Raw genomic sequence first — 21,266 nt, forward strand, 5'->3', positions numbered from 1 at the left:
ATTTTTCTGTTAGAATAACCAGGCATTTGAACAAGGGTGAGCAGAGCTTTTAAGATCCAATATATGTTGTTGTCTTGCCATATTGTTTATTGTGATGGATTATATTTTTGTATGCAGATTCAGAGCTGTTTGAGCAACTTGTGTAATTTTGCACTACACTCTCCAGTAACAACAAAGTCACTGCACTGTTTGTACTGTATAATCAGTAGTCTATTTACAGTGAGATAGCTTGTAGTAATTGCAGTATATCTTAGACTTGCAATTAACAGATCACAGAAACATTTAAAGGGTACCACGGATAGAAAGACATGTAGTTCTTAAAAGATAAATGTTAGTACGAGTTATAATAATTTGATATTAAAACCCCTGTAAATGTTTTCGTTTTAATAAAATGTGTAAAATCATTTTAACTATCAGGTCGCCATTGTTGTTGACGTCGCAGGGCGGTGACATACATGGACACGCTGCTGGACTTCCACACTGTCGTTCTTTAACTACATTAACATGTCCTCAGTTCTGCCCTTTCAATTTGAACTGAAATGGAACATTAATGTGAAGGACAGAAAAAGGGATGAGTCGATTAGCTTTTATCTGTCAAGTTTGCTAGTGATAGCACTCCCCTGCTTTAGTGACGAGAGCAGGAGAGTGTTTGATGTAAAAAAACTGTTTGCAGATCTTCACAGTAAACTATTGTGTGATCCAACTTATTCCAATATTATTATGGAGATAGTTAGCATCCAGAGCTGCCATGTGCTTTACATATGATTAAGGTATACAGTGAAACACAGCAATTTTGATTATTTTTGCTAATATCCCGGGGCAGTGCATCACAACACATGAAAACTTTTGCCTCTACCAAGACGTCTTATGGCGTCAAATGACGTCTTACCTTATTTTTGTCATGTAAAAGCAGTTGTCCAGATTGTTCATCATCCTGCCGGTTGCTTCCCGGTGAATAAGTGACACGTAAAACGAGTGAATGCATTAAAGTGCATGTGACACGAAAAAGCATGTTTATTTCATAATACAAGTGGTATTTTATGCTCCTGAATGATATGGACCGCTTGGATGTGTGTGGAAGCGATCGCTATATTTATTTAGTTTTTTTAATCCCGCGCCATGAAAATGAGTGACTTCCGGCTTCAGTCTTGCATTGAGGAGGAGGGCGCTGTGACGTGTACGGTAGAAGACGTCCTCTTCACTATACAGCGTACTGTTGTGTATGAGGACGAAGGATTCAGCTGATTTGTTTCGCATCACGCCAGCCAAACGGCTGCAGAAAAACCATTCTGTATGAGGGAGAGGCGTATGGGCCTTTTAGGAGTTTTAAAAGGTTCCCATTCACCGTGGATATTTACTGTGGGACGATTGGACTTATGAGGAAGTCAGTAAACATCTTGTTTTGCATTATGTCAAATACGAATACAGCGATTACAAAGTAAACACTACAAACCTTCTTTAAATAAAGGACTACTTACGTTTGATTATTTGTAGGCATGTAAAAGGCTTTCCTCATGCACATTAGCCGCACGTTAGCTGCACAACAACTGCAGCCACCTTCCTCTGGGGAACGAACTGTAAATTGCTCTCCGCCGGGCGGTTTGCCGATCCGCGTAGACAATCGACAACCCAGTCGTCATGTCAATAAATCCAGGCTAGTTATGTGTGATTTTCCGCTTCGAAGACTTTGAAACATCACTCGGTTCGGGTTAGCATATTGGCTAGCTGTCACGCCTTTTGGTTTGTTTACATTCTCCGAAGCCGGGGAAGGGAAATGACATATGTCCGATTTAGGTGTCATAAAATATAGTTCGGGAGGTGCGACAGTAAAGGTGAAGTTGACAGTTTTGACCATTATGGAAATTTTTTGCCACGTCGTCCTGAATAAATGCATTTTTATTATTTCATATTCCATTAGCACAAGACTGTTATTTGTCATGACCATGCCATTTATTTAGCAATTGGGGAAAATACTTGGATAAAAAGAATATCCTGTAAAAATACTTAAGTAAAGAGACAGAAACAATGACATTTTGCAGCTCTCTTTGTCGCGTTTTCCTCGTTGTGAATAGTTCCCCCACGACGGGCTGACTGGTCCTTCTCAAGCCAGTTATATAGCTATTGGGGAAAAATACTTTGATAAAAAAATATCCTGTAAAAATGTTGGCGTAGAGAGAGTGAAACAATGACATTTTGCGGCTCTCTTCATCGCATTTTCCTCGTTCTGATTAATTCCCCCTCAATGGGCTGAGTGGTAAAACCGATGAGCCCAGTCTACCGCTGACATCATCCACCTGTTGGGGACGCTAAAGCCCTATAATGGTAGGCGTGGCTAACTGGCAGATTAAAAGACTAATTTCTCGTCATCTGCGCTTTGCTAAATTGTTGTATATAGTCGAATCGTCTCAAAATATGATTCTAATTCACATAATAATGCCATTTAAGACTTTTTTTTTCCTGTCGTATGCTCTTTAATGCCCAGCAGATTATAATGACGCCTTATTTTCCACATTGAGACCCAAGAGGCAGAGAAAGGCGAGTGGACACAAGCGTTCATTGAACCGTGCCGTTTATTGACGTAAGCTTTGACAAATCCTTCACAACAAACATAAGTATATTATAGTGAAAATACAACAAAATAATATTGGTGTCCCTCATAAAAATAATGTTCACAAAAAGAAAAGTACTTCAATCTGTATTAATGAGGTCCTATTCTCACACGGTTAAACAACAATGCAAAGAGAACTGGCATTGACAATCAGGATATGCAAAATACACATAGCACTTACTCAGACTGTGGTAAAACTCTAAACATTTTAGCAACTCATTTAGCTCAACAAATACACTGGATGGCAATATTTAGTCACAATATACAAACTATGATGCTGGGAGCCATTATCAGGAGTCTTGTATGTTGTGAAGACCACACTCCGTAAGGTACAATAAACCCGCAGTAAAACAGGAAACTACTGTGTCAGTCGAGGGAAAAAACACACTCGTTGACCTGATCTCTGATTAATTTAAAACTCGCCATTGACACCTTGTGGTGTAGTTCAATCACTACCTTAGATAGTTAGAGTGACACTGTGGAAGTACAGCAAGGAGCCCATGTGACGTCACCTCCTGCGACATCAACAACAATGACGAGCTATTAGCTTATTTTTTTTAATTTAAAATTGTACAAATTTTAGTAAAACCAAAAAATTAAGAGGGGTTTTAATATCAAATTATTATAACTCGTTCTAACATTTATCTTTTAAGAACTACATGTCTTCCTATCCATGGTACCCTTTAAAACTGCTTAGAATGTTTATTTAATCATCTCTTGAAAGCAATATTCCCTAATGGCTTCCAAATTATGGAAAAAAAAAGTGTGGTGCTTTATGTTGCAGAACGAAAATCATCTTCTAATTAAAAAAAAAAAACATCGCTCTTTATTGTTCTCATTTCTTACTGATATCTTTTGAGAATACGTATGATCCACTTCATTTAACTTCATTTGATCAAGATGCAGACAACAGCTGAAATAGTTGCCGATTCCGAAGGGATGTGAAATGAGGAGCGAGTCGTCTAATGAAATGGAATACACACAAACAGCACAAAACAACAGTACATCCAAACTAATGCATGATTGATCTTGATGGACGCTTACGATATTTGCCTCCTATTTGTTCATTTTTCACTTACTAATCATGCAAATATGCTTTTTTCTCAAAGAATCAATCACATCATTTTGCATATAAATTGTGTGTTTTTTTGTTTTTGTTTTTTGCAAGCAACAGCACATTTCATTAAAAGCACAGCCCTCTCCTTTCATACGAATTCTTTTTTAGTTATGTGTTCAGTCAGACCACATGGCAGTCTCAGCTGTTATGTGACAATCAAAGTAATGTCACCAAAATATGTTGCGGCAGATTGATTGATTGTTGTCCAGACAGGCAGATTAACATCACTTCCTTTCCTCTTTGATTTTCACAATTGCAGCCCTTTGCGTTGTTTGCTGTCTCTGTTGGTTTTATTAGATGTCAGCCAGGCGAGCCATCGACTTGATGTGTTGAATGCAAGTAATTTGTCAAAATAATTGGCGAGCATTACACAGAACACACGAAATAAAGAAGAATGTGACTCTTACGAAGCAAAAAGCTACATATTACACTTCAAACAAATGGTAGGCATACTTAGCCATGCCTGTCATTTATTTTTATTTTGAGGCGCCTTTTTTCTCTTAGTAGTGGTGCCCATATAGCTGCATGTGGTTAAGCTAACATAAACTCATAAAGCAACAGCTGATGGATAATTTGTACTCATAGTGACCTGTTTTGTTTCATGCAGCGCGAGAATTATTTCTTTTTAAGCTGTGCGATCTTATGTCTGTTTTATACAGCAATAGTATGTAACGTCTGCCATTAGATTAGCTTGTGATTTGTGACCCACTCAGAGGGAACATGCATGATACCTTCATCCATCCTGCTCTCCTTAACCTCTCTAAACTCTACAGCAGATGGGTTCACTGCATGTGTTTCATCCTAATTTACAGTCCTCCATAAACATCTCCAATAACTAAGAAAAAATAAGCTAAGCCAAATTCCGAACAGCAGAGTTCTCTGCTGTTGTTGTCCACCATTTAGTCTTCCAATTTCTTTCTTTTTTTCCTTCTTTTCTTGTCTTGTCTTTTACAGCAAAATGAAGCAGACTATTAGATGAACCATCTGGATGGCTTTTACTGGTGAGGCTATAACCACACAAAGTAAAGGTCATAATTTAAACTTTGCAGAGATTCCGAAGGGATTTGACCTTCAAGTGATGGGTCTTTCCGATCCACAAGATATATTTTTGCCCTCTAATCTCACGATCATAAAATGGCAAAAAAAAAAAAAAAAAAAAAAAAGCCTTAGGTAAGACAAGCAGTTTCCAAAATACAGTGGAATGCTGGTCTATGTGTTTTCTCTTTGTAAAAGAAGGAACAAACAATATCTAAGTGTTAAGCAGCAAATGGGAAAGAGGCACCAGCTAGAGCAGAGGTGGGCAAACTAATCCACAAAAGGCCACAGTGGGTGCGGGATTTTGTTTCAAACATATCATGAGGACGGCATTTAAGTGCTTCTTGTTTCCGCTGAAGCCTCATTGGTTAAACTGTCTATGCTGAATAAATTGGAACAAAGAGCAGGACCCACTGTGGCCCTCGAGGACCGGTTTGCCCACCCCTGAGCTAGAGCCTATAGACCCTACTCACCAACGTCACAGAATGACATGTCGCTGTATCCGGCTGCCATATTGTCCGTCTCTGTTTAGCGCTATTCTCAATGGTTTCAATTAGTCGTTCAGTTTATAGAGCAATTCATGGAAGCCCCGGTGCTTTAAGACACTGTAAACTCAATGGATGCGTTGCATAAAAGGCGTTATGTGGAAAAGCGTCAGTCTATCCATTCGCCAGATCCATATTTGATGCCTAAATCGATATTTTTTGACCCGCTGTCTCCGCCCTCTCTGCCTGACATCTGCTACCCTGATATCTACAACTATCTTGTCCACACAAAATCAGCCTATTCTCACGAAAGTTTGAAAAACTTTAAGAGCAGCACTCTAAGCAACATTACCCCGTGTGACCCTTTACTTCCAATTTTCTAAAATGGCGACAATCAATCAAAAAAAAAAAAGTTGACTGCGATGGCCGACGCTTCAAGGATAGGTGGATATTGGACTTTTTCTTCAATAAAACACGCAACAACTGTGTCTGCCTCATTTGCAAAGAGACAGTCGCTGTTTTCAAAGAGTTCGATGTGACGCGATAACATTACCGAACAAGACACGCTGACATGTACGACAACATTACAGGGAAGATACGCAGCGAGAAATTATAGCAACTTGAAGCTAGTTTCATTTCAAAGCAGCAGTATTTCGCAAGAGGCCGAGTGTCGAAAGAGAACGCCACGAAGACGAGATTGTTGAAATTATGAATAAAAAAAATAAATAATAAAGCAAATGTGCCACACAGAAGGGCTTGCTAAAATTTGTTTGAATATATTGTTCTATGTAAATCAGCCAAGGTAGCCCCCCGCATTTTTACCACACCAAATCTGGCCCCCTTTGCAAAAGGTTTGGACACACCTGTTTAACTGATGATCCGTAGACGAGGCCAGCTTCTTTCACTTGGTACCAGCTAAATATTCAAAATGTAATGATGGTGGAAGAAATAAGCGTCTTGAATTTGAAACTGTATGTTGTCGGCGATTAGCCTCGCAATGATCTTAATTGTGGTTGTCAGCCCAAAACCCTCTAAATATATATTAAATGCATCTTACCAGATATAAAATGACTACTACATAATCTGTGGTAATCGTTTGGAGCCCAATTTTCTCGTCGAATTGCAGCAGTCCATCTCACTCTCCTCTCCGGGTCTCTCGGAATACGGTAGAACTTCAAGCCTCTCCGTCTATCTTCTCTGTTATTGCAACCAACCGCCACACAAGCCTTCACCATTTTGATTATTAATGTTAACGAGCAGAAAAACACGCCATAATAGTAGGAATTTACATAGCGGTAATGCGTCAAAACGACGAGTAGACGGACAATATGGCGCGGAGGCGTGGTTGTGACGTCATGTGAGTAGTGTCTATAGCCCAGAATACCCAACACACAGATCTTTAACTCAGTGGTGTTCAAACTACAGCTCGTGTGCCATTTGTGACCTGCTACCCATTTTTTTATTGGCCTGCAGCAAAATATGAAAATATTATTGAATATGGACCATACAAGAAGCTTAAATTCAGTCTACATTCTGTTGCACTTCTCAGTTGTAACACTACATAAATTTTGGCACTCACTTTTTTGGTTTACTTTTGCACACAATACAGTACTTTGATACATGATCTAAATAGGGCAGAAATCATATAGGCCTACTTTATGGCGAATAATTTTCTCTGAAGTGACTTTCACTTTTACCAACGTTAGAATCTGTTTAACTAAGACTTTTCTTCAAAATATGACTTATACTTTTTATACGATGAGATTCATTAGACACAAACGCACATATAAATAGACACTTCCACTGGCAGCTGAGCCTACCTACAATACAATAGACTGAGCTTTTTGTAGTGGTGCAATGGAGCTCACTGAGGCTGCAACAGCATCTGGCCTGTGAAACATTGGCTTCGCTCATCACTACTTCCACAGCTGGGTCATAGTGACCCGAGGGTGCCATGGAGAGTGTGTGTGCGATCTATGTGAGTGACTGACGGTGAAGACACATGGGCAATAAACAAAGAAAAAATCTTTATATAGTCAGTTAGGCTGGAGCAAATGGCCAGTGGGGAGACATTTGGAAAACAGGCAATGAGGGAAGAAGGGAAAAGACTTGGTAAAATAAAAGTATTTGATTACAATAAAGGTCAAGTGATCATTGTGATAGTTAACTAGCTTGCAGTTTAGAATTGCATCAGGATATTTCAATACTGGAGTGTAAGCTGCTGTTTGTTGACAAAGTAATCTAGGACACAGACAGTGGTATCTGCCAGTATGTCTATGTGTTCAACAACAGTAAGAGAGCACTTTTGTACTTCTTAGTGTCTCGAAGAATTCTGTGACTTTTGATCCATCGTTCAAGTAGAAAAGCTAGTTTTGCACTTTTCCAGCAGGAAATAAATGTTGGAAAAACATTTTTATTTGAATATTTTTTCAAAAAAAGAAAAGAAATCATAACTTCCTATTTCCCAATCATTTTTTCCCACATTCTGTTTACTAGTCATGTTCAGTGAGGCCAAGTGTTTGCACCCGTTAACGCTGGATTTATAACAGGATATTAGATTTGATCATTTTCAAGGTAGTAGATATTTAAGGTTAGAAAACATTTTGGTAACATCAGCTACACAAACTGGATTCCACATTTTGAGCCCTGGGAAAATAGTCCATTAAAACAGAAAAGGTGTAGCTCAACTAAGCTATCCCTATTTGGCATGCGGGAAGTCACATTCATTTTTAACCAATTGCAAATGGCAAAGCGAATGTTTCTACAATAAACCCATGTAAAGGGTATCATCGTTAAATGGCACTTTTCCCCATTGAAAACTTAGACTGAAGTGGTAGTGTTATGCACAGCAGGCTAACAGTATTTCACCCCTGCAATTCTGTCAGGTAATGCTCAATTTCTCCCAGAATATGATTGCAATTACAAATGCTTTGGTAGTAATATCTTCATTTATTTTTGCTTGCAACGAAAACACAAAAGTGAATGAAAAAAAAAAAATCATTATCATCATCATGGTATTTCAATGTAAGCTAATGGACTTTTGTAACAGAAAGTTAAATAGTTTAAATGCATAACATATAATTTTGTTTTAGTTTGATAGCAATCTTTAATTAGGGGTGGCAGTTGCCCTTTTTTCCATTTATTTATTATAATTTTTAAAAATCATTGTTCACTATCGGCTAAACTGCTGCTGGTTATGAATTTTCTCCCTCCGTCAGGTGTTCGTACCTCAATATTTTGCCTACAAATCAAAGTGTGAATTTTTGTATGTCAAAAAACTCTTAAGTTAGGTGACTTCTAAGTTGTCAGACTGCTGTGAATATTTATTTTCCTTGTAACCTATTAAAACCTATTAAAAGTTTTCTCCGAGTGGTGGGTATTGGAATGGTTCGGAAACATTGCGGTTAAGCTAAAAACATCCAGAAAGCTGACCTGTTTTGCTTTAATACCGTGCCATTTCAATGAGTTATCAGGTAGACTCAGGCTATATCACGGCTAATACCTCAGGTGTGTTCCGGTCGTGACTGCTCATTGTGTGTGTGGGTGTTGTGTGACTAACCCCATTAATGCATGGCCGCGCACTGTTGAATAACTGCATGGAGGAATGAGCAAATCGAGTTGGTGGGGGGGTGGTTAAGGATGGACTGAGTCTGGGTGACAGACGAGGTAGCAGCCTGGCTGGATTAACTGCTCAAAATGACATGTTTGGGATATAATATAGCATGTCCCCCCCTGCATTATTTACAGTGGATAAGCTGATAGGTGATGCCAGCCCAGCAGAGTAGCATGGAATCGTGCTGGCGGGGATGATGAACTATCGGTGTTTATTTGGTAGTACCAAGTAGCAAACATATGCTGAGTCCCAGTTCAGTGGAAACACAGAATGCTAATGAAATCTGCTCATTAGGCTTCGGGCAAACAATTTATTAAATCTGCTAATATTATTTCCCTTGTAGTGTTTGTTTTACTTATCTGTTTAGACTGTAGGGTGAATGTCCTACAATGTATTTTTTAATGTATCCTTTAATCATTTAATATTCTCTGACACTTTTTTCTTACAGCAGAGTGCCTGGCATCTGAACATTGGAGGTGCTTGAGCCTTCAGTACTGTAGCAAGGAATAAAGTTAAGAGGTATGTGGGGAGATTATAACAGACAAATGGTAAATGCAGTTTATTCCAATGGTCATTGCCAGTGTTATACGCAGCAATTGTGAACATAAATAGGAAGAAGAGAATTCTTTGATAGAAACTGATTTAGTGAGAAGCAGTATTTTGAAATCTAAAAATATAAATAGTTTTTTGAAGAGGATAAAGAACATATGCTTGTAAGTATTCATCTGTCTAAATATTATTTTAGACATTTATTATTATGATGATCACATTTGTCATTGTAGACTGTACCTGTATTTTCTTCCGAGACTCACTTAAATTAAGTTTGGGATGTGCTCTTTGAAGGTGCATTAGCATGTTAAACATGACTTGGGGAAGTTTCCTAAAGCACTTAAAAGCAAAAAGTCAGAATCTTGTCAACTACACGGTTTTCATCTGGGTTCTCCACTGGGTAGCCAAAATACTCCCATACTGCTGACCCAAATGAGCTTGAAGGGTCTGCAATTTCAGGGTTTTTAGTAGAAGTAGACATGTTTCTTCCTCTCCTCTGGTTTTTCATTTTCAAGTCTTTGGGTTTCCAAGAAACAAAATTGACTGTTTCCACTAGAGATGCCCGAGTTGTACACACACCCACACGCATGCGCACACACACACACGCAAAACAGGCCCATGCTGTTCTATTTACCGGCCAGCGCGCATTTAGCTTGCCTTCTTTCTCACTGTATTCAATGAGCAACAATAACGTGTAATCAGGTTCTGTCATAAGCGTTCACAGCATCAGCAGATAGATTAAAACACTCAGCGGTGTGGACAGCACCTTTGGCTAAAATCAATAGCATACTACGTACTCAGCTGGTATGAAACATTAAGAAATAATGCTGCATCGATTGCAATGCAGGTGGTGCAACTATTGAGTCGCAGATAAAGATCTGTTTGCATGTACTGGTAGGTGTGTAAGTGTGTATGCGTGCGTGGTTGACACTCACCCATAAGTGGTGTTGCTAGCCCGTTTACTTGCTGCCCTGGAGCGACTTGACTTGAGGTCTCCACTCATGCTCGTGTCTGCAAGTATGAACAACCCATTACCTTCATACTGATACACTTAGAAAGACATCACGCAACACAGTGTGCTTGGAAATTGTATGGAGTACAAATATCATAAAATATTTGGCCTCTGCTTAAATTTGCTCTCTTCAAAGAAATATTTTTCTGGGGTTTTCCCTATACAGTGGTATGAAAAAGTATATGAACCTTTTATAATTTCTCAAATTTATGCATAAAATCACCATCATATGTGATCTGATCTTTGTCAAAGTAACACAGATGAAAAAAACAGTTTCTGCTTTAACTAAAACCACCCAAACATTTATAGGTTTTCATATTTTAATGAGGATAGTACGCAGACAATGACAGGAGGGGGAAAAAATAAGTAAATTAACCATCACATTTAATATTTTGTGCCCCCCCCCCCTTTTTTTGGGAGCAATAACTTCAACCAGACGCTTCCTGTAGCTGCAGATCAGTCTGGTACATCGATCAGGACTAATAATGGCCCATTGTTCTCTACGAAAGTGCTGTAGTTCAGTCAGATTCTTGGGATGTCTGGCATGAATCGCTGTCTTTAGGTAATGCCACAGCATCTCAATGGGGTTTAAGTCTTGACTATGACTTGGCCACTCCAGAATGTGTATTTTGTTCTTCTGAAACCATTCTGAAGTTGATTTACTTCTGTGTTTTGGATCATTGTCTTGTTGCAGCGTCCATCCTCTTTTTAGCTTCAACTGTCTGACAGACGGCCTCAGGTTGTCCTGCAAAACATCCTGATAAACTTTTGAAGTGATTCTTCCATTAATGATTGCAAGTTTTCCAGGCCCCAAGGCCGCAAACAGCCCCAAATCATGATGCTCCTTCCACCATGCTTCACGGTGGGGATGAGGTGTTGAGGTTGGTGAGCTGTTTCATTTTTCCTCCACACATGACGTTGTGTGTTACTCCCAAATAATTCAACTTTGGTTTCATCACTACACAAAATATTTTGCCAAACTTCTGTGGAGTGTCCAAGTGCCTTTTTGCGAACATTAAACAAGCACCAATGTTTTTTTAGACAGCAGTGGCTTCCTCTGTGGAGTCCTCCCATGAACACCATTCTTGGCCATAGTTTTACATATAGTTGATGTGCGCACAGAGATATTGGATTGTGACAGTGATTTCTGTAAGGCTTTAGCAGACACTTTAGGGTTCTTTTTTACCTCTCTGAGTATTCTGCGCTGAACTCTTGGTGTCATCTTTGGTGGACAGCCACTCCTTGGGAGAGAGGCAACAGTGCCAAACTCTCTCCATTTGGAGACTTCGCTGACTGTCCACTGATGAATATGATGAATATACTTTTAGAGGTGGTTTTGTATCCTTTTCCAGCTTTATACAAATCAACAATCCTTGATCGCAGGTCTTCAGACAGCTCATTTGACCGAGTCATTATGCACATCAGACAATGCTTCTCATCAAGACAATTCCTAACAGGTGTGTGTTTTATAGTGGGAAGGGCAGCTTTAAACCACTCATCAGTGATTGGGCACACACCTGACTTAAAATGTTTGGTAAAAATTGGTTTCAATTGCTCTTTAAATCTCCATAGGCAGAGGGTTCACTTACTTATTTTCCCCCCTTCTGTCATTGTTTGCATGGTATCCTCATTAAAATATGAAAACCTATAAATGTTTGCGTGGTTTTAGATAAACCACACACTGTATTTTCATCTGTGTGATTTTGACACAGATCAGCTAACATTTGATGGTGATTTTATGCAGAAATGTGAGAAATTCCCAAAGATTCAGATACTTTTTAACACCACTTTAAATATGGGGCTCCCAAGTATTTGGCAGCAGTACATTGGAATCATTTTATATACTTTACACCCAAATAGAAGCTACTGTCTTATCTCGTGCACCATGAAGCAGGAAGTAGCCTGATAATATAGGAATAATTGACAAAAACAGAAAGAATGCTTCTCAATTATGGACCGTTTATAACCCGTATCACTAATTTCTGATACAGATCCAAAATGAACAGTGGCAAACTAAACTACAGTTTTTAGTGGAAATGTGCTATGATTTTGTTTGTCATTCCCCAGCTTCTCATGTCAAGGGAAATCTGCAAATATAAAGGAAGATACATACTAAAAGCGACACCTTTCTGGTTCCTTTTTAATTTGTGTTGAACCTTCAACTATTCTGACTTAAAACGATTAATGATAATTTGGCTTTTTCTCTTATAATAGAATAAAATAAGCCAGTATTTGTCCCCAACTGGGGAAAACTCACCAATAATTATACAACTAGATTTGGGTGAGCACTGCAAACAAGTACCTTTAGCACTGATGCTAATGCTAACACAACATCAGGGATGCCCTAGTTGGTCTATTAATATTACAGGCGTTTTTATTTTAATGATGTAAATAACAATTCTGTTAGCCATCATTTAACATCCTAATGAGCAAAGCGGTTGTTAAGTCTGTCAGGGGTTGTCCTTCACATTCACCTCATATCACTTACCGTTGATTAGGCCTGCTATTGTGAGCCAGCTGTTCACCTTTTGTTTTCACCTCCTGCCATTAACATCATTGCAATCCATCTTTGATTTTTGTCTGCCTTTTAATTACAAATGCACTTCTGAGAACGATAAAACAGCCTAAATAACAAAGAGCCATTTTCAGTTCATAGCATGCCAACAAACCCAGTGTTGACATCACATACCACATGATTCTCTCTGCTGTTTCAAGCTTTGTCTGGATTCTCTAAAACACTGTAGAAAACGGGATGATGAGAGGAGAGGAAGACATGGACAGATGGGTGCTGAATGGAGTGTGACTAGGCCAACTGCACATACACTCATACAGTGCAGCACTCAAATGGCTGCGAGCTACAATTAATTAAGTGTGGTTTGCAAAACCGTGTACAAAAACACATGTCTGTGCCTTTGCCTAGCACAGCAGAGATACATTTGTTACACTGCGAGGCTTAATAGAGGTGACCTGCTGGGTGCCTTCGATGTTTCTCCTCTGGTGCATAAGCTTTGCTGACACTTGAGTCCTAGGTACATGGAGATGACTATTGCCTTGAAAAGACCAGCAACTAATAGTATCGCCAATACACAAATAGTATCGCATTGTTAATACAAAATTCCAACCTGCCTACCAAGGGCAAGGTCTTGGGAAAAAAATCGAAGCCAACCAAATACGAGTTGTTAAAGAGCAACAACATTCTCATTGTCTGGTCAGGTTATAATAAGTGGCCATACTCGAAAGAAAATAAAGTTACAATAAAAAGAAAGATAATAATAAATGTTGTAATTTTAATGATTGAGTGTCATATATGACTCACATATTATGGTTAATAAATATTTGTTAAAAGCACTTATACAGTACCTACTAAAACATTTTATTTTTTTGTTGTTGTTTTTCAGGAAAGGAAGACAACATTTGCAGGTTTTCTTTTTCTTTTAACCTGTCCTGTTCTGCTGCTTGACACGGAGAATGGAAATCTGATTTTCCGATTGGTCTGAACAGTTTTAATGTATCACGTGGGAGTATGGCATACTCCCATTGTGATCATTCAACGTACCTCGTTTATGAGGAAAAAGCAGCGAATAGGAAGGGGTTATGGGGGGACAGAAGAAAAGAAGGAGAGAGAGACAGAAGCACAAACAACAACAAGAAATACATTGAACGCCTATACTAACTATGGATATGTTGGTGCTACCGTTAGCTAGTGGTATTTTCGATTGACACCATGTGGGTGGCCTGATGACCAAGGAGGGGGGTGGAGTCGGAAAGATAAGTGATTGGGAGGGTTGGAGTGTACACATATCAGCCATCTGGCGTACACATGTTTTCTATATACTATTACATGATAAAATGCAACAGAAGAATATGATTCTACAATGTCTTCAACTTAATTCTGGTTTCCATTTATGTCTGCAATATTGCAACCTTTTTTCTCAGAAATTTGGCCGTTTTAGGGAGTACATATTCTTATGCAGTGCATTTGAGAATTCCCAATCTAACCCCAAAATAGTTGCTTTTTCTCTTTTTTCCCCAAAGAAGTTTGTAACCATTTTATTTAGTAGGTATTATGCTGTTATGTATTATTATGCTAGTCAAACCTTTTTCTAAATTACTCCAAGCAGATAATGTACAATACATGCGAACAGTAAAAATAAAAAAATATAAAACGTTTGCTGACAGGTTGGACATTTTTACCTGATTTCAGCTTTGTTGATCATGTGGTCGACACTTCACTTACAGTAACAACATGTTTCTATGAGCATGCTGACTGAGCACTGTTTAAAAACTACATTTCAAATTTCTGAAAGTTATAGTTAACTGAGACGGAGTGGACATATTAAGTTATGTAACATTAAACTTTACATATCCAAGTAATAAAATGAAAATTAGTGGGAATATTTACTTTGCATCAAGCCGCTTTTTCAGCCTCCTTTGATGAAAGACATGAATCTCACTAAAAGCGTTTTAGGTTACCCCATAATGACAGGGTGGACAGCAATTTCAGGGGCATGAAAAACCATAATAATATGATGATGAAAAAAGAAATATACCTTATTAAAATTACTTATTTGATCTATTAACTAGTTGTGGACACTAAAACCAATTGTGGAACTATTACTAACTTAAAACAAATTATTACCCACCAACTGTTGTTAATAGAGAAGTATGTGGGACAAGCCAAAATCATGTATAACCAATAGTAAAAACAAGTAGAACATTTTTTTTGATACCTGGAATGTTTGACCACCTATTAAAAAAAGCTCATTTTCATTATTTTGATACGAGTTATTAGAGTTATTCTGATCGACACAAAAGACCCTTTATAGCAATATTGACACCTTGGTAATTAGATTACATTAAATCTAATTAGATTTGGTTTATGAGTTAACATGCTGAGATGTTTGATTTTGCTTGAGCTATGTCTTTCTAGATAAAACAACAACAACACTCCCTTATGTCTCCTTCCTTAATTGAAAACCATAAACTCTAGACTGCTTGTTCTGCAACGCCTATAAACTTTTTTTTTTTTTTTTTTTTAAACTCAATCATGGTGATAATGCAGGGGAAATTGTTTTGTATTGGCTGTTGGATCTGCACTAAAATTGAGACGGTTCAGGATCGTAGTATCAATTCACAACCGTGAGTGTCTTTTGAGTGCCTGCCTCTTAAATAACAAATGATAATGGCTCATTGCATGTCACTATATACTACATATATATATATATATATATATATATATATATATATATATATATATATATATATATATATAGAGAGAGAGAGAGAGAGAGAGAGAGAGAGAGAGAGAGAGAGAGAGAGAGAGAGAGAGAGAGAGAGAGAGAGAGAGAGAGAGAGAGATGGTTTGAATTGCGATTAATTGCGATTAATTACGATTAATTATTTTTTAAGCTGTAATTAACTCGATTAAAAAATTTAATCGTTTGACACCCCTAATATTTATATAGTGTATCACAAAAGTGAGTACACCCCTCGCATTTCTGCAGATATCTAAGTATATCTTTTGAGGGAACAACACTGACAATATGACACTTTGACACAATTAAAAGTAGTCTGTGTGCAGCTTATATAGTAGAGTTAATTTATTTTCTCCTCAAAATAAGTCAAAATATAGCCACTAATGTCTAAACCTCTGGCAACAAAAGTGAGTACACCCCTTAGAAACTATGTACATCCCTAAATTGAGTACTGCTTGTCATTTTCCCTCCAAAATGTCATGTGACTCGTTACGGGAGTGCAGTCATAATTGCTGCAGAGATTGAAGAGGTGGGGGATCAGCCTGTTAGTGCTTAGACCATACACCGCACTCTACATCAAATTGGTGTGCATGGCTGTCACCCCAGGAGGAAGCCTCTTTTGAAGACGGTATATATCCCCTGTATGGGTGGGGGGTGGCTGTTCATCTCAAGCTCGCGGGTCCTCGACTAGAGGCCTGGAAGCTGAGGGTCCTGCGCAGAAGTACTTTGCTGTTCCTAGGACTGCGCTCTTCTGGACAGAGATGTCTGATGTTTATCAAGCTTTTAAAGTAACAATTTTCCAATAACACATCAGTTTGCTGTCACCATGGTTAGAAGCAAGTTTGACCTTCCTGGTTGAACTTAAAACAGTTAACTTTAATGTCACGGATAGTTAACTAACCCCTAATTCTTGACCTTACTTAGTATATGTAGCTTCTATTTACAAGTGAAATGTCAAGACTGGCAGCACTCCTGAGCAAAAATCTGTTCCGGGAATTTGTGCAAATGCAGCTTTCATTTAATTTTCCATCTCGTTCAAATGGTTTTTGAAATATTTTTTTAATGTACAGTCACACACATACACACTCACTCATGTACATACTTATACACAAAAAGCTAAAAATTGCCACTGTATGCTTATGAGTTTTTGCACTTTGAAGTCACTGATGTGTGGAGATTAAAAAATAATATGATCAGATAAAAAAATGTCAGACTTATGTTTCCATCATAATTATCTTCCCTGCTTCATGTTTCATGCATTGATTAGAACCTCTTTAATCATTTACATAATTCTCAATTATCTTCTTTTATAAATGGAGCATAGAAATAACATTCATTTTAAAAGGCAACTGACCCATATATTGTATAGTAGTCCCACTCACACATGCAGTGTGTATTCTTCCAAGAAAAAAAAAAAAAAAAAAAAAAAAAGAATGTACTGCCATTCATTACTGCTACTACCCAAAAGGGAACATGCAAAATAGACCACTCCGTAAAAGAACTATTGAATCGTCTCAATGAAGACTAAAAAATTCACTTGGTATACTTTTACTTTTAGATTTCCATCCGATTACCTTGGGGTAAATTTCTAAAACTGTACATCAATTTGCATACAGTCGCTACTACTACTTTTTAGAAAATGCATTCAAATGTATTAAAAATGCCTGACACACAAGAAATTAAAAATTAATTGTGACTATCTTGTTGTATTTTTTTTCTGTACTCTAATCTCTAATCTTTAATTCAAAATGAGTTTTATTGTAAATATGAAGACTGTATACAGAAAAGCATTGTGACCCGATGATTACACGTATCCAAAAGATGCAAGACTGAGCCTGCCATCTCCTGCTTTATTTGTTGTTGGCTGTATGAAAGAGCGCTGCTCTTCAATCAATGCAAAAGTTGTGGTAGCGCTATGAAAATGTGCTCGCAAATGAGACTCGCTCTTTATTGTGATGATTCCTCAAAAGAAAAGCTTTGATTCCTCCCATGAGTTGCTCTGCTACATAATCTGCGTAATTAAAACTGCAATGAGCCCTTAAGCACAGAGAGCCTGCTGACCTTGCCAATGTGAGACACAGGTTGGGCGCTGAACCCTCTCATATTTACCATCAGAAATTCAAAACCTTTACTGATAAAGTGTCAAATCCCAGTCAAATTAAAACACAGTTGTGTATACAAAAGGGATTTAAAATAAAAGTGAATGAAGGTTGTACAGCATGAAACTAAGGAAGAAAACCAACAAATGATATTCAAATAAGAGCTTCTCTGATTTGCCCCCGTCTCTATGATACAGTAATGCATGCAAACATCCAGCAAGACAGAAAAGGACACACAAGACACAAATAGAATAAACATATACTTACATCTTGGGCTGAACAGGGTCATAACAGAGATGCGAAACAAGCGGGAGGCTGAGGTAAAAGATGCTCACTGAGGACCTCTTGCTTGTGATGCTGACTGACTGCTGAGATACTACTGAGTCAGTGTCAAGCCAGCGACAGAGGCACCACTGGGATGTACCAAATGTTTGACTCTAGCAGGGGTGGACAGGGACGCACTGGGCTGCTCCATTAGGAAGAACTGGCAAGAGGGCTGAGGTTGTACAGTTTGTTTTTACCCAACAGGAGCGTGGATGAGAACACTATTCACTTCGGCTGAAGTCATAAAATTTTTACCGATCAAAGGGAGTCAATCAAAAAGGTTTGCAGGGGAGAAGGAGATCAAACAAAAGCATTCAGGACCTTGAAAATTCAACCTAGAGGCTAAATTCCTATGAAACAAATAGGATGACAGTGTAATCTGACTGAATGTTTACTAAGGGTTTAAGATTTTCTCATCATGCCATCATTGGTTTGAAGTACATGATCAAAAGTGCGCCCACCCCCAAAATCACTTTTTTGCAATTAAGTTGATTTTGTTATAAAACTCAAATGGAAAGATAACACACGAAAAACTAAAAGGTCAAACATGCTCTTTTCATGGAGGAGGTTGGATGTTTCATCTACAGTACTTGGAAGGTCAAATCAATTTTCCAAATGAGCAATAATGGAAATGGAATCTATTCATTTCCGTGTTGAGCTGTCACCATCATTAATCTCTTAAGTACTGTGCAGGTAATGTTTTTAAGTATACCAAATTGGAACCCATCCATTTTGTTTTTGGCTTGTCTTCATAAGAGATGCAGGTGTACTGCAAGAAAAGAGCTAGACAAACATTAGCAATCCATATATACTAGTAGAACTCTACATACACATAGCTCACATACTGTTTCTATTTGTTAACTTGAATCCAACTATATACTTTCATGACTTGTACATTTGTCAAGTATGATTTTCAATGGGTAGATGAAGAAAAGGTTCTCCTCCAACTTGTCTGTTCTAAACTAATGAGAGACAACAGATCAGCTCAGATGGCGGCGTCGCATCAGTTTAGGCAGTGGATTTCACATTGTGGCGTCAGTTATGAAGAACAGAAATTCAGTCACATTGCAAGATGTACGAGTTGATGCACCTTACTTTTGATACTGCGTATGTGTGTTATGAACGGAGTATGTGTCGTGGTAGTTAATAGAAAGTATGTCATGATCATGAGAAAACAGTTCATGGATTGCCTCTTGCTTATGCTGTCACAGAACACGAAATTGTATGGGTTTCCATAGATCCTAAAATGGCTATGAATATGGACCCACTTGTTGAAAAACAAGGATCATTTTGTATATATCCCTGGAATTTACAGACCAAAATTCATTGTGATTTGTAAACGAATAACGGATGAATGTCAATTTTAATCCTGCCGCAACAGTTTTTTTTTTTTTTTTGACAGATTTATACAAATTTGCAAACAAAAACGAACTTACAGTAAATATATTACTTATATATTATATTACTTATATTGTGATTGCACCAACGTTTAACCCTTTAAGGTTCGGACCTTTTTTCTCTTATTTTGCATGCCTTTGATATTGCATTTATATTTCAAAGAAATAATTCCTCACAATGGCCTGGTTTGGTTCCTTTTTTTCAGGACACCTTGAACTTCACGTCCAAACTATTGTTTTCTTTACTGACCAATTATAAATCAACATTTTGGGACCAAAAAGACAAACAATTCCCCCAAACATTTGAATAAATAGTTTTATATTTGATAATTCAACATAAGCAGCAGGTATAGTCACAGCCGTTTTTGGCCTTTATACATGCTCTGGTCAAATACAGTGCATATATTGCAAAACAGTGGAAAAATTATAACCCATCTAACACAAAAAGGTTGACTGTGGAAAAGAAAAAAGTTCCTCTCCACTATGTGATATAAATGTTGCACTATATGTTTTACCTTGCTGTTGTGTTGCTGTTTTGTTGACATTCCTTTTAGCGCAGCACCATGTAATGGATACATAAAATAACCCCAGCCTCTACTGCAGTGTTTATTCTATGCACCTTATAATGCGGTGCGCCTTACATATGGAAAAAGTGTTAAAATATGTCATTCACTGAAGGTGCGCCTTATAATCTGTCACAAAACAACCTGTCAGAAAAACAAGAACAAAGCAAGCAAGTTTTTTGACCTCACTCCTGACAGTCTAAAAAGATAGGTAACAGCAATGGTAGAATTTTAAAAACATCATACAACAAACCTATATAAATAAAACACATTTATTTAAGGGGAACCTCGGACTTAAATACTTAATTGTTCTCTTTTACTAAAATAAGTGATTAGAAACACATAAAATATTGCCATTGATTAAAAAAATCTATATTATTTAATACATGTTTTGATCTCCAGAGGGCGCCATATTTTATGCGCGCAATGGAGGCTCGGGGTGATGACGTGGATTGTCACTGCCACTAGACGAACACTACCGGCTTACTCTGATTCCTTCTACGCAGTGAGACGTCCAACCCCTGCGCACATTGGTTAAAAGCGGCGTGTACGTATTATTTGTGTTTTTATTGAGTCTTTTATTACCTTTTCATTGCCTCAAAATACTTTTTGCAAGTGTTTCCCTCTCATACTTTAATGCGTTGTGTTTTCTTGCGGTATCTTTAAAGCAGATTGATGATCTCTTGCACACAGTAGTCACGTAGCATATTTAAACCGACCTTATTTGATATTGCTATGTTTAATTATTTTCTTAAGGCATCTCTAGGTATGTTCTGTCTGTATGCGTCTAAACAAAACAAGTTGAAAGTGCAAGGTAGTACCTTGGGTGCCAAATTCGCCTCTTATAGGACGTATCGCTGGTGTAGCACATTTGGCAGAAAACAGTTTTTTTTTTCCTTCTCTCGTCACTTCTCATCCTGTCTTTCCTGTTCATTTAGCTTTTGCTGCCCGTTTTGTAAAATATCGACAGTGCTGTCATGCTCATTAATGTTCCTCTTGGGTTCAAATTGAAAGGGTTGAACAGATGACATGTTTATGTCGCTAGTCATACTCTGGTACCCGGCAGCGTAACTATGTGACGTCACCACCCTGCAACGTCAACAACAATGGCAGCCTACTAGTTAAACAAATTTTACAAATTTTATATATATATTTATATATATATATATATATATATATATATATATATATATATATATATATATATAT

The 21,266-nt window shown here is 37.8% G+C and overlaps 1 protein-coding gene across 1 annotated transcript in view; it reads right to left on the minus strand.

Annotated features, from left to right (window-relative positions):
- si:dkey-234i14.2 (RNA-binding Raly-like protein) overlaps positions 1-18,153 on the minus strand; it is a 66,048-nt gene extending 47,895 nt beyond the window's left edge. Inside the window, exons 1-2 of the mRNA XM_057852232.1 lie at positions 18,041-18,153; positions 10,343-10,418 (exon numbers count right to left, since the gene is read on the minus strand). Of these exons, the coding sequence (XP_057708215.1) occupies positions 10,343-10,418; positions 18,041-18,062 (98 nt within the window). The 5' untranslated portion in view covers positions 18,063-18,153. The remainder of the gene's footprint in view (positions 1-10,342; positions 10,419-18,040) is intronic.
- Between the last annotated feature and the right edge of the window lie 3,113 nt (positions 18,154-21,266).

Source organism: Corythoichthys intestinalis, chromosome 1, assembly GCF_030265065.1.
Source record: "Corythoichthys intestinalis isolate RoL2023-P3 chromosome 1, ASM3026506v1, whole genome shotgun sequence".
In the NCBI taxonomy this organism is placed as follows: Eukaryota; Metazoa; Chordata; class Actinopteri; order Syngnathiformes; family Syngnathidae; genus Corythoichthys; species Corythoichthys intestinalis.